The 27,732-nt window shown below is 38.3% G+C and overlaps 1 protein-coding gene across 3 annotated transcripts in view; it reads left to right on the top strand.

Annotated features, from left to right (window-relative positions):
- The window catches only part of LOC131432604 (atrial natriuretic peptide receptor 1), a 368,937-nt gene that overhangs the window by 260,102 nt on the left and 81,103 nt on the right, over nucleotides 1-27,732 (top strand). For 2 of the 3 annotated variants that reach the window (XM_058598968.1, XM_058598969.1), the window contains one exon: nucleotides 7,726-8,956. The exons of the other annotated variant lie outside the window; for it this stretch is intronic. In XM_058598968.1, the coding sequence (XP_058454951.1) occupies nucleotides 8,263-8,956 (694 nt within the window). In that variant the 5' untranslated portion in view covers nucleotides 7,726-8,262. The remainder of the gene's footprint in view (nucleotides 1-7,725; nucleotides 8,957-27,732) is intronic. 3 annotated transcript variants of the gene reach the window in all.

Below are 27,732 nucleotides of genomic sequence, written 5' to 3'. Positions count from 1 at the left end.
GAAATTTTAAACACCCTTCTGTACCCTGTAGCTCCGAAACTGGAGGTCATATCCGGATAAAATTTACTAGTAGCTAATGAGTAATAATGCCTTCAATTGGAATCCAGTTTGTGAAAATCGCTGAACCATATATGAGAAAATGAAGTGAGTTTCTCTTTAGAGTTTTCGGCCCTATTTCTGGTACTTTCTGAACCGAGCTCCGAAGTGCCGGTATAACCAAAGTTTGTTCGTATGGTCAACAACTAACTTGATATACGAATTGGAATAGTTGTGATTCCAATCGCAACGTCGCTCTAAACCACGACTGGAAATTTCAATTACTCATCATCCTGTAACTCCGAAACCGGAAGTCAGATTCGAACAAGTTTCAGAAATTCCATATGGCACCTTATGGCCTTGCAATTCAATCTAAGGTTGAAAATATCGGTTCTGCCATCTCTGAAAAAAGTGAGTGAGATTTTTTTACGCAAACATACATACATACACACATTGCTCAACTCGACGAACTGAACAATGAATTTACTAATTGAAACCCTGTTTTAGTGCACCTAGTAGTGTAATGATGCCTTTCTCATATTATTCTTTCTCTCCTATATATTACAGCAGAAATTCTCTGAATTACTATAATTTAAAAAATGTTAGAATGAGTTTTGAAAATTTCTATTGAAGTAAAGTGAGCTCCAATTTATCTCATTTGATTACTATTATCGGTTCTTCCGGAACTGAAAGCTGGATATCGGCATAGTGACATTCGGTTCATTCGACCATACACTAATAAGTTTTTTTAAAGATTCTCTATGGCGATTTGAGCTCTGGAAAAAATGTACCCTGGAATGGACCTGGATAAAAATCAGCAAATCATTTATGAGACTATCAATGTTTTATTTGGTTACAGACTCTCATAGTCTGCAAACAAGAGAAATTCACTGGCCAATATAAAGAGGTAGCTCATGAAAAAAAAATGAATTTGACATTTTTACACTTGGCACCCTACCTATGAAACCAGGGGTTAGATCCGAATGAAAATTGGAATATTCTTATGGCTTCCTAAGACCTTTCAGTAGAATCTAATCTGAATCTGAAAATCGGTTCAACTCCGAGAAAAATGAGAGAAATTATTTTCACATTTTTTATGTGTATCACCCTGTAATTCCGAAACAGAAAGTCGAATCCAAATGAAATCCAGGAACTTTGTATGGCTTCATAAGACCTTTCATTTGAAAATCGGTGTAGCCATCTTCGAGAAAAGTGAGGGATAATATTTGTTACACACACATACACAAACAGACATTTGTTCAGTTTGTCGAGCTGAGCCGAGCGGTATATGACATTCGGCTCTCTGGGCCTCGGTTCAACAGTCGGTTTTCACAGTGATTGTATAGCCGTGATTTCTGAGAAAGGCAAAAACATAGCACTTTTATGAGTAGCAAAAATAATAGGTAAAGTCTTGATATTACATCATTTTTGTGAAATGTGACCTTATTTTTCAACAGACTTTGCAGCCGATTTAAAACGTACAGAACTATTACATGACTGGTGTAACGATCCTACTGACACTAAGAATTCTTCCAGGACTCGAAACCCGCATAACTTTAAAAAATCGCATAAAATATATGTGAATATATCTTTGAAAACTCGCATAGACAAACACTTAACTTTGAAAGTTCGCATAAAAAAGTCGCCATAAAACCCCGTATCGAAATATCGTATGAAAAGAGACTTGAGTGTGTTGTAGAGAGAACTCGCTATTTCTAGGACGTCTTGCATAATGTCTACTTTATGCTCCGAATAAATTTACTTTTATTACGACACTCCAAAACACATTTATTGAAAAGTCGACTCCATGTTGTTTGAAATTTTCGAAATTATGTTCAGAGAAAGCAAGTCTTCTCTCAAGATTCCGTTCCGATAAGAATGGTGTTTTCTGGCAGCACGGGCTTTGTATTTCCAATCAATCCAACGGTTTCGGATTGCTCTAGTTGTCACTTCCAGTCCAAGCTTCTTTTTGAGGGCTGTAGATGTATTGGAAGCGTCTTTTTTCACTATCTGACTATCTGCATAGGGAACTGGTCTTACAAGCCAGTTGTCGTAAATTTGAGTCCCGACCGGGAAGGATTCATAGTTCCAATGGGATCGCAGTACTAGCATGCAATGGTGGTTACACAGAAAAAAATAATGAATTTTACAGATTACAATTTATAACGTTTTAATGTGCCAAATGATTCAATATTCCATTCGCACAGAATTTTACAGGATCCGAGTGTTATTTCCAATTGTCGCTGTATGGATTTATATGTATCAATTATTCATCAAGCAGATATTTGCTTCTGTGGCTCAGTCGATTAACTGGAGTGCTTTGTGATCTCATGTTTCTCGGTTCAAGTCGCGGTGTTGCTAACGTTGTCTTTTGTTTCTTATTTCATTCGATTTCAAACCACGTAATTATCAAATCACAAAATTTTACATGTTCTTCAATATAAATTTGTGTGATATACGACGCTCCATTTAAGTGCATCTTATAAGATGTAAAACCTCAAGACTTTTTCGATCTGTGTATGAACGCTAAGAATCAGCTGCGAAGTCTGTTGACACAGAAAGGCCAAATTCCACAAAAAGAATGTAATGCAAAGGCTTTGCGCTTTTTCACCATCTTCAGTATCTGGCGGTCATCTCTAGCCATGATCTTACATTTTCTTCCTCTTGTTTCTGATTTCTTCCGGCATCTCAGCTCCTTTGTAACCATATTCTGTGAGCAGCCAATGGTAATTGCGATTTCTCAATGCACCGACTCTCAAGTTAATGGCAACGATGGTTATTATTATTATTAATAATATCATTTATTTTACGTCGGCTTTAATCTGTTGGTCGTTCACCTGAGGAGGCCACGGTGGTTAAATTCAACAAATTACATTTCAAATTGCCTACTCATCCACCGTATAGTCCAAATCTGGCTCCCTGTGATTATTGACTGTCTGCTGAACTCAGAAAACTGTTCGCCGGTGAGAAATTCAACTCAAGTGAAGATGCAATTGCTGAATGTGAAGCCTATTTTGAGGCAATAGAAATTATTCTGCTAGCACGGTATCGAGAAGTTAGAGAAGCGTTGGAGTGATTGTATTGATCTTGAAGGACATTGATGAATAAAACCGACAAAAAAAGTGTTTTTCTTAGTTAATCACACGACTTACTGAGTGATGTGTTCTACATGTCATATATGTTGCTTTGTTATTAGTGTAGTCCATGCGAAGTCGTGCATTGCGATTTCAACCATTAGAAGAAACAAAAAACATTCGTCATTTACTATTCTGGATTTGTTAAATAGGCTTCCTTTTTTGATACTACTTGAGAACACCTGACTTTGAAATCCTAAAGCAGCCACCCGATTAATCAGATTTGGTCCCTTTTGATTGCCACTTTTTCGGACAATGACGTACTAACTCGTGAAAGCAAACCCTTCACAACATACGAAGATGTAAGCGTATACTTATAACAGCAATCAAGGAACACTTATTATAATCCATCCGGTTTTAAATCATATTATATGTATTCCTGCTGATCTAAGCAACTAATTCTGATGCAAATTTCATGTTCATTCAATTCGGATGGAACAAGTCGTGCGAAAATTCCTAGCTTTTGAATGCAGTAACATTTACCATTTGAAATATATTCAAAAGACCAACCGATCTTTGGAAATGTCTTCGTTTAATTTGCAGAGTCTAAATGGGTCTCTCATAGTCTATGCAGGAATTCGCATAAGCTGGGTGTTAGCAATGCAATAAAAACCCGAACACCGTGCATTGGATTCGGTTGGTTATCCTGAAATTCCACTCAAAAGCAAGATTGACTGCTCTGAAATCCGATAACATTAGAACCATCACTCTGCCAATTTCAAATTTCCCTCGTTCACCGCATGGATGCGCTATTTTTAGCGCAACACAAATTGCTGTTTATTATTGCTTCTAAACTATACAGGTGGTCATAAGAAAGAACCAAAAATAGCTTTTTTAGCCGTACCACGAGCACTGTTCGAGCGGTTGTTGAACGATCTGGTTTTGAAAAACATTGATAAATGCCATCCGGACACCATTCAATGTGATCTTTATTATGATTTCTGTGTTAGCGCGTGCCTTTGTCGTATGATGGAATCAGCAAAATGGTGAAGTGTGAAAAATGTCTAAAGTAGGGTCACACTCTATGAGAAATCCATGTTTACCTTGCTCATATAGAAAGTCTGTGCAATCACTGTGAAAGGCGACTGTTGAAACGAGGAGCCCGGAGAGCCGCGTGTCATATATCATTAGACTCAGCTCATCGGAATCGTCTGTTTGTATATGAGTGTGTATGTGCAAAAAATATTCATTCGATTTTCTCGGAGATTGCTTAACCGATTTTCACAAACTTAGATTCACTTGAAAGGCTATACTTTCCCATAGAACGTTTTTTTTTTCAATTTTATCGGGATTCGATTTCCGGTTCAGAAAAAACAAGCATTCCATGTTCTAGCAGATAGTTGAACCGATTTTTATAGTCTTAGATTCAAATAAAAGGTCTCCCATACAATATTTACGTATTTTCATGCATAGCAATGTGAAAACGATGCCAGGATTGTCGACTCAATGCATAGGCATCGAGTCCCGACCTGAAAGGATTCTTAGTGTCAATAGGATCGTAGTACCAGCCGTGCAATTCTTCTGTACGCTATGAATTGGATGCGAAATCTGTTGAAACAGAAGATCAAATTCCATAAAAAAGAATGTAATACCAAGGCTTTCGTTTAATGGAAAAACGAAAAATTCTTTTGAACTAACCATATAAAACTTTAGTTTCCGGCTCCGGAAGTACAGGAAATAGTAGTCAAAAACTTTCGTCATTCAGAGCAACGAAAAATTGCTTCTAAATTTGTCTCAAAACTGTTCCTATTTGAAAGTCCGAACCAAATCTCAAAGTCTTAGTTTCAAATGAAAGATCTTATGGTTTTATATAGTACACTGAGGTCTTTTTACGCAGTTTTTTAAGCGGATTTCCGATGTTAGGCGGCTATTTTACGCGAAGTTTCCAATTTATCTGGTTTTCTTGTTTTGTCATAGAAATGCATGAAACGTAAAGATCTGGTGTAATCCCGAAATTTATTTTTAAGCCAACTCTCTGACACTTAAAAAATTTTCGATTTTTTTGAGATTACACCAGATCTCGACGTTTAATGCATTTCTAAAATATTTAGCATTTCTAAAATATTTAGATTTGGACGTTTTCCAAGACATTTGGCATGGACAATTGTAGTTCTGAGGTTTGTTTCTACGCGGATTTTCGAAGTTACGTCGATATTTTTGAAAAAAAGTAGGATATCATCTCAGCAACAAAAAACCGGCATTGTTCATTTAACATAGAATGGATACCAGTGCAAGAGCGAATTTCTCCCGATGACCTGTCTGAGTATCACGGGTTAGCATGCTGCTGTGGGGATTCTCTCTGAAGTAAGAAACGGTCGGTCATTCTCGTATTGCGATCCGAGTCTGTACGAGCAGTGGACCCGAGTAGATGTAAATAGCAAACAAAGATCAAAATAATTACAAATTTTACCGTCATATCTTGTCTCGATGTTTCTGTGCTGTCATAGCGATACTTATTTTCTTTATTTTCTTATTTTATTGATGAATTATTCCAATATCATTAAATAAATTGATCCAGTAGTTCTATATTCAAATAAAATACAATCGCATAAACTGCCACAGAATCAGATAAGAGAAATACTTATGATATTAATCTATTCTGAATGCTAGAATATAAAATAACGGAAAAAATCGTCTTCTGTTATATGTTAAATGTTTTGTTATTGGTTTGATATTACAGTGACAGAATTTCATATTTTGTTACTATTTACTCATGCCGGCTTTGTTATTATTTTTGATATTTTAACTAAATTCAAACTAAATAATGTTAATTTCTACCTTTGGCATATTTGGTTTCAATAATAGTAATTATTATTGGTTTGCTAATCACTTCTACCCGGGGATAATTACGATAGAATCATTTCACTATTGCCGCTTATTCAAACTATGTGCTTGGTGAATTCCACACAGCGCCGATCATTGCAAAACTGTATCTATTTGGTAAGGGTCGTGAAATACTCACAGTATGAAGTGGAGCGAAGAAATTCTCTCACGGTTCTACCAGATTGAAATGTTGTATACAATGTAAAGAAATGTCGAGCCGCTTTCTGTCAAATGATCGGCAATCACCAACACTGGACCACGCAGATGTGTGCTTCTGTGTCTCGTTCGATTAACGGACGTACTTTATGAACCAATGATTTTTAGTAGCGGTCACTAGTATTATTTTATGCATCTCATAAGATGTAAAATCACGGGTTTTTTTTCCGAAGTATGTATTGTTACATACAAAATTCCAAAATATTGTCCGAATTCGACACCTGGTTCCCGAATCGCAGTATGATGAGTATTCAAGTTTTTGAATCGTCATTTAGAGCAACGCTCCGAAAAACATAGAACTTCTAAATTTGGCACAAAACTGTTTCAATTTGTAAGTCATGCTAGTATATGCCCGAACAAACTCCTAATTCTATTCAAGATTAAAGGAGTGGTTAAGGCCTAAATGACGAAATGTTGTTAAGGTCTAAATGACGAAAAAACACCACCGTTGCGATTTTTTTCAGATCTATCGTTTAACAAAATAATTTCAAATCTTTTGTATAATACAAAGCATCATTCGAACATCATTTCGTGAATTTTTCGTGGAAAACTTTTGAGAAATAAGTCGGTGAAGGTATTTTTGAGGATGTCTCTGAAAAATCATGATTTGTGGTGTCCATTGCATCTCAGCGCAGACTAATCAGAAGTCGATAAATCAAAGCAGCGTAGATTTTCTAGACCCCAACGTTTCTCTTTGATTTTTTTATTTTTGTGGGTTGTTTAAAGTCAATTTGAATGACGATGGGCACGAACTTTCAGAACCTACTTTCGAGAAAAACGCGTTTAAAAGTTTTTTGTCTATAAAATTGAAAGAAACAATTGATTACTCTAGGGAGCCCGTAGCGTCTAACATTTTAAAAAAATCATATTTTTCTTTTGTATTTTGTTATAATGAAACATTTCAAGAATGTTTCGTCAAGTTTTTAAGTCAATCGAAGTAGAAATCTTGGGCCTGTGCACCGTGCTCTTACTTCTTCGCAGTATGAGATAAGCAAAGAAAAAGTCTCATAACTTGCTGAGTTTTGTCCCGATAGGCTTAAAAATTTCACAGAATTTTCTTGAAATGTTCCACTAGAAGAATGTGTTTGACCCTACCCGCCCCTTAAAACAGGTTTTTGTTTACGCTACTGATTATGCTACGCTATTCTTCTACATGCAACCAATATTACGGTGGTAACAAACAACGCACGGTCCAACAGCACAACCCTGTACGGTCGAATTCGAATGATTTTACGACATACGAGTCTTCCTCAATGCAACGTTCGAACAGGTTTACGATTTCAACGCTACGCCGTTTCATCAAGTAAGCTTCCATTTGACTAAACTGACAAAACAGATCCGATTGGCAGATATTTTCAGCGAACTGACCATTCGTTGCCACATTCGACAAAGTAGTTGACTAGAGGCGAGCTAGAAGTCAAATTTATCAACAATCTGGTTTGATCGAGTAGATCACCATACTTATTATTATGTATAATTCCATGCAAATTTGCATATTATCTATTTTCATCCACAGACGGACACCGGTTTGGGAAGTTATATGTGGAAAGAACTAGGTGCCGTTCGCTTTCCACCAAAAATATCACTGTACCTGGAGTGGGGTTTCGATTCCGCCAAGGCCGCTACCGTGGTGGAGTCCCGTAATCGCTTGGCCAGCATCCAACCGCAAGCAAGTGTCCAGGAGAAATCACCATAATGTGGCCACCATTTGATAACAGCCACCGTTTCGCGCAGCACTTTCAACCACATCGCGACACCAGCTACTACTGCCAGAACCGAGACCGCCGCAGAAGTGGGCTCTTGCTAGACCTCAACGGTGTTCGCTGTTCACTACCCGGAAGGATTGCGACGTTGCAGAAGCACGACCGCCGGCTATTGGCGATGCGGAATGTTAGTGGACCAGTTTCGTGAATATTTTTTATGGCACCTAAGGCAGGCACAAGTTTTACAGTGCAAAATTTGCGAACTTTTGAATGTGATACGTTTATTCAAAAAAAAATCCTGTAGAGAGTGCTATCCCATCATTAGTGCAATGGTAGTGTTATGAAAAAGTATGGTGAATGTGTTACTACATCAGTTTAGGTGGATTGAAAACCAAATCATGCTCAAATCAAAACGTGCTTTCATACTATCAGTGATATCATTGCTAAGCTCATTTATCTGTTCAGTTCAAAGTGAATATCGTACCTCAACTAACGCAAGCAATACCGAATATAGTTACCACAAGTACAATAATTCCTCAATCTATGGCAGCAATATTAGACCAACCAGCAGTGGCGGCGACTTCACCATTGCCGGTAGCAGCAATGACATCCAGCACAGGACAATGAAAGACCATCGGTGGCTTCGGTCACCTTCGACTTCTCTAAATGAAAAAACTGTCTATCGATACGCACCAATAGGTGACAACGAGTACAACGGAACGGTCCCTCGTATGAGTAGCAACAGCAGCAGCACTAGCACTCACGAACCGCCCCGAGAAACCGCCCCATTGAGAACCACTTTGTCCGATCGGCACGAATCTCACATTAAGTTTGCTATTCTTCTACCGGAAAAACCTCGTGGACGCAGGGACATACGCATCCTGTCCACTATTCGGCCTATCATCGAAATGGCCACTAAAGTCGTAACCGGACCCGGCGGAGTGTTGCGAAATGTGAAAATTGAAATCGATTATCGCGATACGCAGTGCTCCTCCACGTACGGTGCACTGGGGGCATTCGATATATTTTTGAATCGTAAACCAGGTATTTTTCATTGCTTTTGGGAGGCACTGTTGGAGCTGAAATAATACACATATCACTGTTGGTTATCCGGTCGAGTTTTTTTTGCTTTGGCAACAGCGATGTAATAAATCCTATGAAATTTATTAACTTATTTTTTGTCCTCAACTGCTTGTTTGTTTGTTTGTTTACCGAGTGTCTATGAGGATGTCGGGGAATGTAGGAAAATTAATTGGGCATAAAAACTAAAAACTCTTCGTTTTGTTCATGAATATAATTCTTGAATATGAATCAATTTTACATTGTTAAGATGCAATTTGGATTTTTTAGCCACAAGTGCTGATTTTGCAACCTTATCTTATACATTAACTAGCTACTACCACTTGGATATTATTTGCTCTTGCAATTCTGTAATTTTATTTGTTGTTGGAGAAATTGAAAATTTACTTACCATGTGGAAGGTAAGAGAGGAACTTATGAACTGACTAAGACGCCGGTCTAAAACCGCAAAGACCCAAATTTAGTACTTTTTAATCCCCTTGTCTCATTAACACTCCCAATTTATTAGCAATTCCATGAGTAAAAGATATACGACCTATCAGAAATTTGTAATATTTGTTACAATCGTTCTCCATCGAGAAATATTTGACCCATATTTTTTCGTTTTGCCATAAGGATGGTCACCCTTATGGCAAAACGAAAACATGTTAAAGTGGTTCAAAAAATCGATTTTTTCTATTTTTTGGAAAACTGTTTTTTTTAATTCATAACTTGATAAACACTGAATCGATTTTCTTAATTTATGGATATGTTGTTTAGAAATGTCGTTGGTTTCTAGGTAAAACGAGTAGATAAAGTTGAAGTTTTATGGTTGATAACGCCAATTACATACTCTATAGAAATGTAATAGAGTTACTGAAAAACCGACTTTCAAAAGTAGCCTCGGAAACCCATAGTGTTGTATACCATTCAACTGGGCTCGAATTTCTTTACCGCTCAATTTTCTCGCAGATGGCTGACCCGATTTTATCAACCTTAGACTCGTTTTAAAACTACTAATAGGTCATTGATCAAGTTCGAAGTGCGCTTCTGGTTCCGGAGTTATAATGGTATAAGTGACGTTAACGACAAAATGCGTTGTTTTTTACCACTCAAATTTCTCAGAGATGTCAGGTGTACAACTTTGCTTCCGCCGTTTTCTTCCAAAATTAAAAGCTTTATTGCGATTCTTACAGATGTATTTTTCAAAGTATTTTCCGTCGCTAGTGACAACTTTCTCCCATCTTTCCGGCAATTTTCGGATCCCGGCTTGAAAAAAGGAGTCCTCTTTTGACGCTATCCATGAAGCAATCCATTTTTCCAACTCTTCGAAGGATTGTAAATGTTGTTCTGCCATGCCGTGTACCATCGAACGGAATAGGTTGAAATCAGAATCGACGACATCTGGGGAATACGGCGAGTGGGGCAAGACTTCCTATTTCAGCGTTTCCAGGTACTTTTTGACCACTTTTGCGATGTGAGGCCGAGCATTGTCGTGTTGGAAGATGACTTTGTCATGTCGCTCTTGATACTGTGGGCGCTTTTCATTTATCGCGCGACTAAGGCGCATCAGTTGCGTTCGGTAGCGATCTCCTGTGATGGTTTTACCCAGTTTTAAGAGCTCGTAGTAAATCACACCGAGCTGATCCCACCAAATACAAATCATAACCTTGGCGCCGTGAATAGTCGGTTTTGCCTTCGACGAAGTAGCATGCCCGGGCTTTCCCCATGATTTTCTGCGTTTAGGATTATCGTATCGAACCCACTTTTCATCACCGGTTACGATTCGATGTAAAAACCCCTTGCGATTTTGTCTTTGAAGCAGTTGCTCACATACAAATAGACGGCGCTCGATGTCCCTCGGTTTCAACTCGTACGGCACCCAGTTTCCTTCTTTCTGAATCATGCCCTGAGCCTTGAGACGTTTTGAAATGACTTGCTGACTCACTCCCAACGATTCGGCATTCTTGGGTTTGGTACGAATCTTCATCAAGCAATGCTTCTAGTTGTTCATCTTTGAAGTTTTTTTCTCTTCAACCACCATGTTTGTCTTCGACATTGAAATCACCAGCTGTGACAGCTGGTTCCGGAGATATAATGGTATAAGAGACGCGAACGCGTTTTGATTTTTTTTATATATAAAAAAATAGGTATAGAATTCACTCAAACTTTAGAAAAAATTTTCGAGGCTCGGAGGGCCGAGTGTTATATACCAATCGATTCAGCTCGACGAACTGAGCAAATGTCCGTGTGTGTATGTGTGTGTGTGTTGTCAACTAAGAGGTCGAGATCTCAGAGATGGCGGGACCGATTTTGATCAAACTAGTCTCAAATAAAAGGTCTTCCCGTCGCCCTGAACGCTATTGAATGGTTTTGAGATCGGATGTTTACTTTTTGAATTACACAAAGTTTTCTGTCAAAATTTTTGTGGTTTTTTGACAATACCTGTCACAACTGACCTTGAAAACAGAATATGTTTTTAGACTTAGATTCCGAACGGTAATAGCTATCCAACAAACCATAGATTGTTAAAATCCGTCCATTTTTAACGGAGATATCGATATTTTTGTGTAAACGACTTTTCGCCTTATTTCAGTAGTAGGAGTTTTACTCGTTTGACGATAAAGCGCTGTTTTTTGAGCCAAATGGAACACGATTTTTTATACTGTTACATACATTTTAGCACGGTTCGTTTTTGGCAACATAATCGTTCGAGTATGACATGATGGCAGCATTTTCTAATTGAAAATAATTCCATAATTATTTTGATTTAAACTACTTACAGTAATAAATGTTGGAAGAACATAACTCCCATATACCATTCAGCAAATGCATGTGTGACAAATAATTTCACTCAATTTTCTCGGAGATGGCTAAACCGTTTTCTACAAACTTAGATTCATATGAAAAGTAGTACACTCCCAAACAAGGTTCCTGAATTATGTTTGGATTCGACTTCTGATTGCGGAACCACAGGATGATATGTGAAACGAAAGTAAAATAATGCAACTCATTTTTCTCAGAGATGGCTGAACCGATCTAAGATTCAAATGAAAAGTCCTAAGATCCTATAAAAGCGGTATTCAGTTTTTGATTTGGAAGGCACCAAAAAATTTAATTTACACTACAATTTCTCAAAGATGTCTACACACTCCTCAGGTGAATTTAACTGATTTCTGCTACACCGATTTTCGAGTTCCGGTTCCAGTATCGAATCGTTTCTCAAAGCTCAATCATTTTCTCAAAATGGCGAAATCGAACTTCTAAACCAAAAATTCAAATCAAAGGACTTATGGTCCCATACAAAATTGGTGAATTTTATCCGATTTTAGAATTACAGGATGATGTGTTTTTTAAATTCATACCGATATACAAGATGTAAATTGTTTGGCGTATTAATTTATGGTCATAGGAATCATTTTGGGTTATGCTAGTTCCTGAATACCGGCTCTGGAAGTACCATAAATAATTAAAATAATAATAAAACAGGTTCGAACTTCAAATGACTGTCACTTACGGTTCCTTTGATATAATGACATAAGTGACGTAAACATCAAAACTCATAACCACTCAATTTTCACGGATATCGATAAACCGATAGTAATAATTTAAGGCTCGTTTGTAAAATTTTCAACATGAAATGTTTCGAGTGCAATGATGAGATTTTTTTTACGTTTTGGTGTTTTCATTCTCAACCAATTGACAGTATTCTAAATCAACAAGCTGGTTATGAGAATATCAACAGATATATAACTAAATATATTTTAAATCAAAAATATATTTGTTGACATGAAACATCAATCATAACAGTGGCGTCTCGTGACAAAATTTTCTGGCTGTGCACTGATTATGTGGTATGATATCAGATGTAACAGTTCAATTAGTTAAAACTAAAGATTGAGGAATGTATATTCGCTTGGGTTTTTCAATACAATAAAAAAACGATATACCCAGTTCTCACAGAGCCAAACGTGACTAAGAGAGCAACAAATTTCAGAGATGAGCTGAGTAATTTCTTTTCGTCTTGAATCTGTGCAGTAATTCATGTTCACGGAAAAGACACTAACACAACGACAAGAGATACTTGAAACTTTAAGTTGGATTTATATGAGATGTGTGTAAATGCATCAAATTTTGGTGCACAAGGCAAAGTGCTCGAGTTCAAAGCGCCATGCATTAGCTACGGTAATGCGTTATAAAAAAATTGTTTAACTTTAATTGATCAGCAACCGCAAGCAGCTTAGGATGATTTTTTGCATACTGTGCTGTTAACAAAATCGCTCATTGTTTTATAGCCGATGCCTAAAATCTAAAAAAAATGGAAGACAGATGGGGATGCAGTTAATTCCTTCAATTTGACCGGTTGTGCAGTGCACGAGGTGCACATAAGGACAAGACGCCACTGAATTACAATATTGAAATTTCGTGATCAGGGAGTTCTCCGTGTATTCTATTAAGAATCGAGAAAAGATTATTCAATCAGTTCATATGATTTAACCTGCATGATTACGCGGTCAAGTCTCATGGTAAAGTCAGCTAAAGACTGCGTGTGCTTAAAACGAGGAACATTTTTTTTTTTTCAAATCTTCATTAACGTTAAGGAATTCCAAAACTGTGCCTATTATTTACCAGCAAAGTTGATCTCCTTATCTTGAAACATTTCCACGAGTTCCCAGTTATTAAAGATTTTCAAACCTTTTCACCGGATCATATCACAAGAGCAAATCTATGACTGATTTCCTTTCGCTATGAATTTCGCAAAAGAATCACGAGAACGATGACAAACATTTTTCCTTCACTTGAATGTTGAAGATTGTTGTCGAAATATTTTTTATTTCAATTATGCAATGATTTAAAGTTTTAAATGATCTTCCACTGCATCGATGTGAGTAGAGTTTTCTACAGCAAAAAATGTTTCGTAATCTTATCAATGTCTTTGGCATAACCAATTTCCCCTATGGTAGAACAATAGATAAATTATTGCATTGTTGTAAATACTAAATGATATTGGAAGATGATCCGAATCAAAGTCTGCATGGGTAATTATTTCAGTACTAATGTTACTTTAATATGTTAGGACCAGTTCAATTGAAGAAAGAGTTCTCGCAGAAGAAATACCTCAAAGGCTTTAGATAAATAAAACTGAATTGTAACCAGCATAGAGGTCATTATGAAGTAGACGCTAGCCTGTTATTGCATGCGGAATGCTTTCATTCAGATGACATTCAGATTCCCTAGTACACTGAGGTCTACGATACATACACCGTGAAAAACCGCGCAGAAAAAATCGCGTAACTTCGGAAATTCGCATAAAAACCGCTTAACTTCGGAAATCCACGTAAAAAAACTCAGAACTGAAGAAAAAATATTGTTGATGCCAAATATCTTAGAAATGCATGAAACGTCCAGATCTTGTGTAATCTCAAATAATTTTTTTTTTTTTGTAAAAATCGACTTTGGGATTTAGATAATTTAAGACCGCGTAACTTCGGAAATTCGCGAAGAAAAAAACCGCAAAATGGAAATATTTTTGAAATAATCGACTTTGGGACTTCGAAAAATTTTAAGATTCGAAAGTTACGACATTTTTTACGTAAATGAAAAAGTCGATTAAAATAATGCCGTTCTAAAAACGTACTTATGATCAAAAAAAGTAGTAATGACAGTAAGATAGAGCTGTGATCTTAAATTATATTTATCTTAAAATGCATTTGACTGTCAAGCGCAAATTTATCTCATGAACCAAAGTTTATATATACACTTATACATTTACACGCAATGTTATACAGACGTATTTTTGTGTTTGGAGAGCGATGGTCACAGTATACACTGGATCCCGATCAACATATCATGTTTCTTTTTATACTTGTTAGAAAATTTGAACTTTTCAACAACTATTGAAACCAGACTTATATCAGCACTTGCGATGAATATAGCTTTTTAGAAAACTTGTTAATGCTTTATGATCGGGGTAAAAAACCACAGAAATGCTATTTCACTGCTATTTCACTCAATAATATGATACAACGCTAAACAAGCACTGTTTCGTAGATGAATGAAAAAAATACGAAAAAAGCCTTAACCACTCTAAATTAGAGAATGACGAATGGTTGTAAAAATTTTACTTACTTGGCAAATTTTACAGAATTCGGCAAATATTCACCGAATTTTCAACATCTACGGTCTGTTCATTAGTTCGATAATTGAATTGATTACAATGCGTTTGATAATCAAATGTTCGTCAATCTGTCAAAATCTACCTAAAAGTTTCTGTAAACGCTGTAAATTCTAACGAATGGTTTCGTGAAATTAATGTCAATTTTGATAATTATACCATATTTGAAAGACGAAACAATTTTTCCTAAATTTGATTTTCGTTTTATTTGATTTTTGAAGCAACCGCTCTATTGAAAAATTTGAAAACGATCAGGAATGTTTTAGGCATTGTCAGGAAGGTTTACAATTTTTCCAATATTTTGTAGAATATTCCTTTCATTGAAAACTACTAAATGAATTTGAAACATAAATATTCTTTCTTTCGGTTTTGGTACTAGTATAGATTTTTTAGTAATAAGTGAGTAATCTTTGGGGTAGATTTCATATGCTTACCAGGCTTTTACAAAGTGGTCGGTAATTGTAATTCGATTATAGACACGCGCTGATTATCAAGATTTACCGTACAACTAGAACATTAATTAAATTCTTTATTTGGAAATTTGTGCCGTACATTTGACAGCAGTTTCACTCAGAACTGGGATAAGTTTTGCTGCAAGCGAAAATGCAATAAAACTATAAGGACAAAAACCCCAGTTTATTTTGGTTTGGTTCATAGAAAATTCAATTCAATTATTTTGAAGAAGAGTGTAGTGTAGAGTGTATTACTTTATAATCAATTTCTAAAGCAATATTGCGTAAAAACTATCATCTGTTGACACGAATTTCTACAGCACTGTTATAGAGAAAACTGAAGATGAATATGATGGCAGATTTCTGCAATTCAAAGTTAACAAAATAACGATTTAAATAAATATTTTTAGAACAAATAGTAACGTTATCTACTTTATGCTCGTTACGTTACGTTACGTTACGTTACGCTCTACGAAAAAGCAAAAATTTTGGTATCGTTTTCATTTTTCCTGTCACTTTTTTTATAGATTGTCAGACGACTGCATAATATGGTATGCTCACTCTACTTGTTATTAGCTGTATTCATGCGAAAAAACACCGAGGTAGCCGATAAATGAACAGTCAACGTCGTAGCTAACAGTTTGATGGCACAAAAGTAAAAGCATAGATACCGTATATAAAATTATGTCCCCACCTATCAGTACGGAAGGATAAATGGAAACAGTAGGTGTATGTGATAAACATGTCCATATGTAGGATGAAGGTCGTAAATTTGCGGGCAATGATTAGAAGACTGTTCAATTCACTGTATCGGGTATTATGTTAGCAACCGTGGTCATATCGAATTCCTGGTCGATGTCTTGTGTATTGGAGTCTTCTCGTTGAAATAGCAATTTAATGGAATTCGTGTCTAACTTTCCTGTGAGATATCGTTCCATAATAAGGTTTGAGCCAGTCGAACAGGAAACTAATGAAATCTAGATATTTTAAATGCTTTCACACTTTTTCCAAAGTTCTTGCAAGTCAGTTATTATATATTCGAAACCTTATCCGGAAGAGGATGGACTGATTTTCTTTCGCGTCGTTGAAGCAAAATGTGTTTGATAGGCCTTGTGTTTCAGTTTTCCATCCGTGTTTCATTCGATTCATGTGGCACCCATTTTCCTCACTTTTGGACTTTATAGAGGCTGTTTGTTGTACAACATTTAGCATTGCTGCCATTCGCTTTTGACTAGAAACATCAACTTCATCCAAGCAAAGTCTTTGCATTACTTTCCTTTTTTGTGAAATTTGGCCTTTTTTTCAACAGACTTCGCAGTAGATTCTTAGCGTACAGAATCATTGCATGGCTAGTACTACGATCCTACTGAAACTATGAATCCTTCCAAGTCTTCATCCAATTCCCCTAGCAATTCGACGTCTTCAAACTTATTTGTATTCTTCCACGGTTTATTTTTTTGTGTTTCGATTATAGAGGTTTCAATCTCAAGGTCATTCGCCGAAATTCGACATTATTACCACGACGAAAAAAATATGATATTGTTTGTTTAATGACTTGATGTACATAATTATGTTTGACAGATGTCATACCAACCAAATAAAAAAATTAGGGCTCGTTCACAACAAATGTTGATTATCGGAAAATTTGTATCTTAACGCTCACTTCATACCGGTATCATCCTGGTAAATAATCAGTCAGATCTGCTACATCTGTTTAATAGATTGATTCAAACAAATTTAAAAAAAAGGATCAGCATCTTACGAGGAAAACAGTTTGAGAAAATTACATGTGAATACAACCATGTGATGAAAACCGTGAAAAAAGGGTACTCGAACCCGTTGAAAGTTCCTATTCGCGGAAACTGTTTCGCTGATTAAACTATCCTGCGTGTGTTTTTTCCTGTCCCGGGTTGACGGTTCAATGCATAGGGCACTGGTCTTACAAACCAGTTGTCGTATGTTCGAGCCCCGACCTGGAAGGATTCGTAGTGTCAGTAGAATCGTAGCACCAGCCATGTAATGGTTCTGTACACTCTGAATCGGCTGCTAAATCTGTTGTGAAACAGAAGGTCAAATACCACTACAGGAATGTAATACCAAGGCTTTGCTATGTGTTTTTTCAATTAAACTACTCTGCATGTGAAGAAACAGCCTAATTGACAAGAAGAACCGAGCATACTTCGCTGTACTCGGGCACCACAGCATTCAAATATTGTCCTATATCTTCAGCAACCCCTCCGTCAGCAATCACATTCACGTCGCATCGCAAGTCTATCTTCACTCTGCTTTGCCGTCAGACGCTGATTTGAGAATTGGTTGTCTCTTTTGTTGCCTATGGGGGTACAGCAGCGTCATCTTCTATTTGATGATCTGGAAATTGCAATTTGTATAAAACGAAGTCAACGAAGAAACTGCGAAAAAAATCACGTAACTTCGGAAAACCGCGTGAAAAAAAAACACAAAACTATAGACAATTTTTTTGGTCGTCAAATTTCTAAAAAAATTCATGAAACATAGAGATCTGGTGATATCTCGAGAAAAGTTTCGTCTTTGGGACCCGAGTCTCGAGTGGGTCTTGGAGTATTTCTAAGACAACACAAGATAACCGCATAACTTTGAAAATTAGCATAAAAAAATTCATAAATCCGCGTGAAAAAAACGCGTATCTTTGGATATCTGCGTGAAGAAAAAACACATAAAAACGTAAAAAAAGACAAATTTAACTTGAATTTAACAAAACTAATTCTTAGACTATTTAGTAATCTTAGCCGCCGTAGAATGCGAAAATTAGCTGCCGTAGAATACGAAAACAAACGACCCAGCAAAATAAAAGATAAAAAAAACTACTGATGAGATTTTCAATTCAATTTATTTCATTAAATTCCATCTCCCATCCCGAATGTGCGTTCGCTGTCCACCCATCAAATTTTATTCCACTGGCTCACTCTCATTGAACTGCAACATTTCAACACTTGTATTATTTTATTGCCGTTTCAACCTTCCGAGTGAACGGACGTGCTTTGTGTTTACTGCGAAAGCGTTGAAAACCAGTGCCGTGTGTGATAAAGTGACCGGACGATCAAAACTAGATCGCTATTGTGTAATAGACAATAGTGCTTTTTCCTGTGAGAGGTTTTATGCACATTATATACTGAAGCAGTGTATTGTTGTGAGCGGACGATCGAAACAGTACCGTTAGCCGGTGATTGTTCGATCGATCAAAACAGGCCCAGCGGTGTAAGTGATATCACTGTGCGGATTAAAAAAGAGTGTGCTTTTTCCTCTCGGAGGTTTTTTGCACACCATCGCAGCGGCGATACGCCGATCGACGAGGGCTAGGCCTTGGTGGCCCCCGTTGGATTTAAGTTAAGTATCATTATTTAGTTTTTTTCCTTCCTGCATTCGACTGTTCTATTTCTCCCCGATTCACTTATTTCTGTGCGGAGGTAGCTCCGCAACATGTCTAGTCTAAATTCTGACCCCCCCGTTCCCGATGATCAAATGGAGACTTCCCTTGACTATAAAAAGTCTCGCATAAAGAGCTATCCGGATGGGCTCGCACTACCGGCCGGTCCTTATGCGGTCTATTTCCGGACCAAATCGAAAGAAAAAAAATTAAATATTTTAAAAATATCGCGGGACCTGTCCTCGCGATACAATACTATAAAAAGTTTTGATAAGATACGTCCAGACAAGCTCAGGGTCCTGTTTACCAGTTCAAAACAGGCTAATGAGCTCGTTCAAAATGATCCTTTTACGCGGGAGTACCGCGTCTACGTGCCAGCTCGCGAAGTAGAAATCGACGGTGTGGTCACCGATTCGAGTTTGACTTGCGAGGACGTTCTTAAGTACGGGGCGGGTTGTTTTAAAGACCCCTCACTTAAGAATGTCAAGATACTGGATTGCAAGCGATTGCATTCAGTATCGATCGCCGGGGATGGAACAAAGTCCTATCCCCAATCAGACTCTTATCGTGTGACCTTCGCCGGTTCTGCTTTGCCCAACTACATCCTCTTGGACCGGGTTCGTTTGCCTGTTCGCCTATTCGTACCCCGAGTAATGAACTGTACTAATGGCAAACAACTGGGGCATACAGCTACCCATTGCAGCAATAAGCCACGTTGTGCTAACTGTGGGGAAGCTCATGCGGACGGCTCTTGCGGTAAGGATGCTGAAAAGTGTCTCTACTGTAAGGAGGGTCCGCATGACCTCTCTGATTGTCCCGCTTACAAACTGCGAGGTGATCGAATGAAGCGTTCCCTAAAGGAGCACTCCAAGCGTTCTTTCGCAGAGATGCTTAAAAGTGCCACCCCTCCTAAACAGACAACGAACCCATATGCCTGCTTGTCAACTGACGAGAGCGATTCTGACGACCCTTTGGAAGGTCCATCTTCGGCGGTCCCTCATAGCTGTAGGAAAAGAATAAATAAATCCTCTCATAAGCTACCTAGTAAGGGTTCGAAGGTGTCTTCCGAAGGGCTTCGAAAAGTTACAGCTAACGGGAATCGGGACACAACACCGAAGCAAAAAGCTCCTGGTCTCGGAAAACTCAATTCCGAGATGGAATTCCCACGACTTCCCGGGACTACAAAATCCCCAAGCGTCCCAGAAAATCTACCAGAGAACCAACTAGGTGCTGGACTTATCAAGTTCTCTGATGTTGTGGACTGGATTTTTACAACTTTCAATATTTCAGTCCCTCTTAGAAGCATTTTAATTGCTTTCATGCCAACAGTAAAAACATATTTGAAGCAGTTGACTGCAAATTGGCCCCTTCTCTCAGCGATTGTATCCTTCGATGGCTAAATCATCCACCGAGGTCACGGATCTAATCACTGTTTTACAGTGGAATTGCAGAAGTATCATCCCAAAAATAGATTCTTTTAAAATTCTAGTAAATAATCTGAAATGTGACGCATTTGCATTGTGCGAAACTTGGCTAACTTCTGAAATATCCTTAAACTTCCACGATTTTAACATTATTCGCCTGGATCGAGATGATCCCTATGGAGGAGTACTTTTAGGGATCAAAAAGTGCTATTCTTTTTATCGAATTAACCTCCCCTCGATACCAGGTATTGAAGTTGTCGCATGTCATGTTACAATCAAAGGTAAGGACCTTTGTATTGCTTCCATCTACATTCCCCCTAGAGCCTTGGTTGGGCATCGGCGGCTCAGTAATATCATAGAGCTCCTTCCCGCACCGACGTTGGTTTTAGGAGACTTTAACTCACACGGTACGGGATGGGGCTGTCTTCACGACGATAACAGATCAGCTATGATCCATGATATTTGCGACAACTTCAATATGACAATCTTGAATACGGGAGAAATGACACGGATTCCTGCACCACCAGCAAGACCAAGTGCGCTGGATTTATCCCTTTGCTCGACATCGCTACGGTTGGATTGCACGTGGGAGGTAATTCCTGATCCCCACGGTAGTGATCATCTACCGATCGTAATATCAATCACCAGCGGCTTAAAACCATCGAAGACAATCAATGTTTCGTATGACCTCACACGAAATATTGATTGGAATAGCTATGCGACCTCGATATCTGAGAAACTTGAAAGAACTCAACAACTTCCTCCGGAGGAAGAGTACACGTTTTTGGCTGGCTTGATTCTCGATACTGCGATTCAAGCTCAGACGAAACGTGTACCCGGCGCAAAAACTAACATCCGTCCTCCCAACCCGTGGTGGGACAAAGAGTGCACAAATTTAAACGCGGAGAGAGCCTCCGCGTATAAAAAATTCAGTAAAAATGGAACACCTGATAATTACCGGAATTACGCGGCGTTAGACGTTAAAACTAAGAACTTGATTAGAGCCAAGAAACGCGGTTACTGGCGTCGGTTTATAGACGGCTTAACGAAAGAAACATCTATGAGCACTCTTTGGAACACAGCCCGACGAATGCGCAATCATAACACCACGAATGAAAGCGAGGAATACTCCAACCGCTGGATATTCGATTTCGCTAAAAAAGTATGCCCAGACTCTGTTCCGGAACAGAAGATCACCCGCGCCGCGACACCAAATACAAACGAATCACCGTTTTCGATGGTAGAGCTTTCACTTGCACTTTTGTCATGTAACAATAAAGCCCCGGGATTAGACAGAATAAAATTCAACTTGTTGAAAAATCTGCCTGACCCCGCCAAAAGGCGCTTGCTGAATTTATTCAACAAGTTCCTCACGGGTAATATTGTCCCACACGACTGGAGACAAGTCAGAGTTATCGCCATTCAAAAACCAGGGAAACCAGCCTCCGATCACAATTCGTATCGGCCGATTGCTATGCTTTCCTGTATCCGGAAATTGTTCGAAAAAATGATTCTGTTTCGTCTAGACAATTGGGTCGAAACTAATGGTTTACTTTCAGATACACAATTTGGTTTCCGCAGGGGCAAAGGAACGAACGATTGTCTTGCGTTGCTCTCAACAGAAATTCAAATGGCATTTGCTCGTAAAGAACAAATGGCGTCAGTTTTGCTAGACATTAAGGGGGCTTTTGACTCAGTTTCTATAAATATCCTATCTGAGAAGTTGCATCAGCATGGTCTTTCGCCAGTTTTGAACAACTTTTTACATAATCTATTGTCTGAGAAACACATGTACTTTGCGCATGGTGATTTGTCGACAATACGATTCAGCTACATTGGTCTTCCTCAGGGCTCATGCTTAAGCCCCCTTTTATACAATTTTTACGTAAGTAATATCGATGAATGTATCAACACATCTTGCACGCTAAGACAACTTGCCGACGACAGCGTTGTGTCTATTATAGGACCCAAAGCTGCCGATCTCCAAGGACCATTACAAGATACTCTCGACAACTTATCATCATGGGCTCTTCAAATGGGTATCGAGTTCTCTACGGAGAAAACTGAGCTGGTTGTATTTTCGAGGAAGCGAGAACCAGCACAATTACAGCTTCAACTAGGGGGTGAAACCATAGCTCAGGCCTTCACATTTAAATATCTCGGGGTCTGGTTCGACTCCAAAGGCACCTGGGGATGTCACATTAGGTATCTGAAACAAAAATGCCAGCAGAGAATCAACTTTCTTCGTACAATAACCGGATCATGGTGGGGTGCCCACCCAGGAGACCTGATCAGGTTGTATCAAACAACGATATTGTCCGTGATGGAATACGGATGCTTCTGCTTCCGATCAGTGGCGAACACTCATTTCATCAAGCTGGAAAGAATTCAGTATCGTTGTTTGCGTATTGCCTTGGGTTGCATGCAATCGACTCATACGATGAGCCTCGAAGTGCTGGCGGGCGTTCTTCCACTGAAAAACCGGTTCTGGGATCTCTCATATCGTTTGCTCATTCGATGCGACATTTTGAATCCTCTGGTGATTGAAAACTTCGAAAGGTTAGTTGAGCTTAACTCTCAAACCCGTTTTATGTCCTTGTATTTTGATTACATGGCTCAGAATATTAATCCTTCTTCGTTTGTTTCCAACCGTGCTCATTTCTTGGATACTTCTGATTCTACTGTGTTTTTCGACACATCCATGAGAGAAGAAATTCGTGGAATTCCGGATCACGTGCGCCCTCAAGTGGCCCCAAATATTTTTTATAATAAATTTAGAACAGTCAACTGTGAAAAGGTGTTTTACACTGACGGATCAAACATCAACGAGTCCACAGGCTTCGGCATCTTCAATCAAAACATCACCGCTTCTTACAAACTCAGTGATCCGGCTTCAGTTTACGTCGCAGAATTAGCGGCTATTCAGTACACCCTCGAGATCATTGAAACCATGCCCAAAGACCATTACTTCATTGTCACGGACAGTCTAAGTTCAATAGAAGCTCTCCGGGCAATGAAGCCAGGAAAGTATCCCCCATATTTCCTGGGGAAAATACGGGAACATTTGAGAACTTTATCTGAACGGTCTTATTTAATATCGTTAGTCTGGGTCCCTTCGCATTGTTCCATTCCGGGCAATGAAAAGGCAGACTTATTGGCTAAAGTGGGCGCATTGGAAGGTGATATTTATGAAAGACCAATCTGCTTCAATGAATTTTTCAGTATTTCTCGTCAGAAAACTCTCGAAAATTGGCAAACTTCATGGACGAATGACGAACTGGGACGATGGCTACACTCCATTATCCCTAAGGTATCGACGAAACCTTGGATCAAGGGGATGAACATGAGTCGTGATTTCATTCGCGTTATGTCACGGCTCATGTCAAATCACTATACATTCAACGCACATCTCCGGCGTATCGGGATCGTGGAGAACGGGCTCTGCACCTGTGGCGACGGTTATCAGGACATCGAGCATGTCGTGTGGTCGTGCGTAGAGTATCGTGACGCCAGGTCGAAGCTACTGGAATCCCTCAGGGCCCGAGGTAGACCGCCTGAGGTGCCGGTTCGGGATGTGTTGGCGAGTCGGGATAGTTCATATATGCTTCTCATATACCAGTACCTTAAACACATTGATATACAAGTGTAATGTGTTATTCCTCGCTCAGAAAATATAATCTCCACCTACAGGTTCGACACTAACATCCGCCCGATTCTCTCGATCCCCGTCCCTGTTCACCATCTTCATTGGAATTAACAAGATCTTTTTTTTTGTCACTAACTTTTTCGTTCCCCTTTCCCAGTTTTTTCACCATCTCGATGGCAACTAATTAGATCTCTGTCGTTTTCAAACATTTTGTTCCCACACCCCTTTTTCACCCCGTTTCCCACAATATTTACTTCTTTTTTTCATTCTCTTCCGTAACATCACCATCACCGGAAGACCGCTCCAGTCAATGACCAGCATGCGGGCCACCCGCCGGGCCTTCGTAGCCTGGGGGTGTTTCCCGCGGACCCTCACGGACCGAAGAATGCGGCCAACATAGAAAATTACCATCGCCATCTGGAATCATCTCATCCTAAATTCAATTCACCGGCCACTACCGATTGCCAGATACTATATTACATAATGATACTACTCTAGTTTTAAGTTAGACGATAATTAAGATTATTGGCATCTTAGAGCTTAAGCAGTGTGCCTTAATATTATATTATATTATTGAATAAAAAAAAAACCCTTGTATTACTCTATGAGAAAACGAATCTTCATGGAGCGAAATTTTCCTGTTCCTTTCCATAATTTCTCGTTACCATCATAATTAGTTCGTTTTACGCTTTCGTGGATTTCATCAGCTCTACCCACAGAATTACACAGTGTCGCCTATTCGAACAGCTGAACTGTTTTTTTTTGTTTTAAGACCCAAACATCAATCATCATTTGTCGGTTGTTCTACCAATTATGTTTTAATCTCTTTGCCATTCCAATGCACCGGCAAATAATTAAATTGATTTGCAAAAACTCACAAGATATCGACCGAAATTTTTCGTAATAGGGGACTTAAATGCAAAGCATGTCCAGTGGAATTGCAAGCAAAATAACAGTAAAGGTAAAATACTTCATAATCAACTCTCTGCTGATTACTTTACAGTTCTTTATCCCAGTAATCCGACTGGCTTCTCTTCCGTGAAAAACCCGTCTACAATTGATCTGGTTCTAACAGATCAAAGTCACATTTGAAGTGAACCGATTACACATGCTGACTTTGACTCAGATCATCTTTCTGTAACATTCAGACTTTTCAACGAAGCTATAATTAATCCAATTAGTTCTATAAAGACTGGCCCAGAAAGTATGGACGCACTTTGATTTCGCTGTAAATAATTCACAAGTGTTAGATATTAAAATTTTATTCGATATACTAATAATATTAGACTACAACAACAGAATATTATTCTCAACATTTGCTACTTGCTACTACTTCTTGCGAACGTTTCTCATTACATTCCGTACAGACTTCTTGGCGACAAGTTTTGACACTTTTTTCCAATTTTTCTCGAACTGTTGAATGATTTCGGTTGCCGAGACATGTTTCCTAAGATGTGTCTTCGTTAATGCCCAAAATTCCTCAATTGGTCGAAGTTGTGGGCAATTTGGTGGATTCATGTCTTTTGGGACGAAAGTGACATTTTTGGTAGTATACCATTCTACCGTTGATTTCGAGTAGTGGCAAGAAGCCAGATCTCGCCAGAAGACAACAGGATCCTTGTGGCTTCGAGTCATGGGTAGAAGTCGTTTTTGTAAACAATCCTTGATGTATATTTCGCTGTTCATTGAAGCAGTGGTGATGAAGGGTTCCGAAATCATACCGCAGCTACAAATTGCTTGCCAGACCATAGCTTTCTTACCAAATATTTGGACTTGAATCGATGTCTCGGGCTGGTTCAACACTTGCCCTTCTAGCACCGTATAATATTGTGGTCCCTGCAAGGATTTGTAATCGAGTTTCACGTAGGTTTCGTCGTCCATGATTATGCAGTTCAAATTTCCAGCAAGAATCGTATTGTACAGTTTTCGAACCCTCGACCTGATCGATGCTTCTTGTTTCAGACTACGTTTTGGTTGTTTCTGCTTCTTATAGGATCGAAGATTCAAACGTTTTTTAGCACGAAGAACATTTGACTTCGAAGTGCCAACTTTTTTGGCCACATCCGAACTGAAACCTCCTTCTTTTGCTCGAACGCCTTCAGTATACGTTTATCCAACTAAGGGTTAGCAGGACCTTTTTTGGACCCGTTTTCGGTTTATCCTCAAATGTGTTATCCTCACCGAACTTCCTGATTGCATTTCGCACGGCTTTTTCACTTACTCCTTCTATATTTGCTATCTTCCTCAGTGACAGTCCGCGTTCTGTGCACCATTTGTACACAATTTTTCGACGTTGTTCTGCTGAAAGTCCACGCATTTCGAAACAAACTAATGAAAACGAATAAACAACTGCACGAGTGGTTAGAGAAGAGTGTAAACAACAGGACCCAGCCATAAAAATTGACAGATTCTGAACCATTGCGAAATGGCAGCGGTTTTTGGTTGCGTCCATACTTTCTGGGACAGTCTTTATTCAACTATCATAGAACTAATTTGTTGGATTACAGATCTCACATTAAAAATCATGTGGATCATGAAACTATTTTAGAAAATTCTGCGGACATCGACACAGCAATTGATAATTTGAATCATTACATTATCGAAGCTAGAAATTTTTCATTTCCCAAAGCTCTAAACTAAACTAAATTAAATTATCCTATCATCGATGACAATCTTCAACTGCTCATTCGGTTGAAGAATGTTCGTCGACGACAATATCAACGTTCTCGTGATCCTGCTATGAAAAACATAATTAAGGATTTACAAAAAGAAATTAAACATAATGAAAATTTCGCTAAAGAAGTTGAACAAATTAAACCTTATTCTAAACCTTTTTGGAAACTTTCTAAGGTTCTTAAGAAACCTCAGAAACCAATTCCTGCTCTCAAGGAAGGAAATCAAATACTTCTTACAAATGGCGAAAAAGTTCAAAAACTTGCTCAGCCATTCGAGAGTGTCCATAATTTTAATGTGAACGTTGTGAGTCCTATTAAAAATTAAATCTCACTGAATTAGGATCATATTTCAACTCAAGTGTTATTACAAGATGACATTATTGAGACGAATTTTGATGAAATTAAGTCAATTATTAGGAAACTTGAAAACATGAAGGCTCCTGGTAATGATGGAATTTTTAATATTCTTATTAAAAATCTTCTCGATGTTGCCTTGAGACTCTTGGTTGAAATTTTCAACAAGTGTTTTTCATTAGCTTACTTCCCAAAAAGATGGAAAAACGCTAAAGTAATTCCTATCCTCAAACCTGATAAAAACCCAGCAGAAACATCAAGTTATCGACCAATCAGCTTACTTTCTTCTATCAGTAAACTTTTTGAAAAAATTATCTTGTTGAGAATGATGCCTCATATAAATGAGAATTCAATTTTTTTACCAAAGCAGTTTGGATTTCGTCATGAACATTCAACTACTCATCAACTTGTCAGAGTAACGAACATGATAAAAGCAAATAAATCTTCTGGGCTATCCACTGGAGTTGCTCTTCTAGACATAGAAAAAGCATTCGAAAGTATTTGGCACAAAGGTTTAATAGCAAAAATGTCTGATTTCCAGTTTCCTATTTATTTGATCAAAATGATTCAAAATTATTTAACTGATCGTACTCTTCAGGTTAGCTATCAGAATTGTAAATCTGAATTTC

Source organism: Malaya genurostris, chromosome 2, assembly GCF_030247185.1.
Source record: "Malaya genurostris strain Urasoe2022 chromosome 2, Malgen_1.1, whole genome shotgun sequence".
Taxonomy (NCBI): Eukaryota; Metazoa; Arthropoda; class Insecta; order Diptera; family Culicidae; genus Malaya; species Malaya genurostris.
The sequence above is the reverse complement of the archived record's forward strand: the minus strand, read 5'-3'. Positions and strand labels throughout refer to the sequence as shown.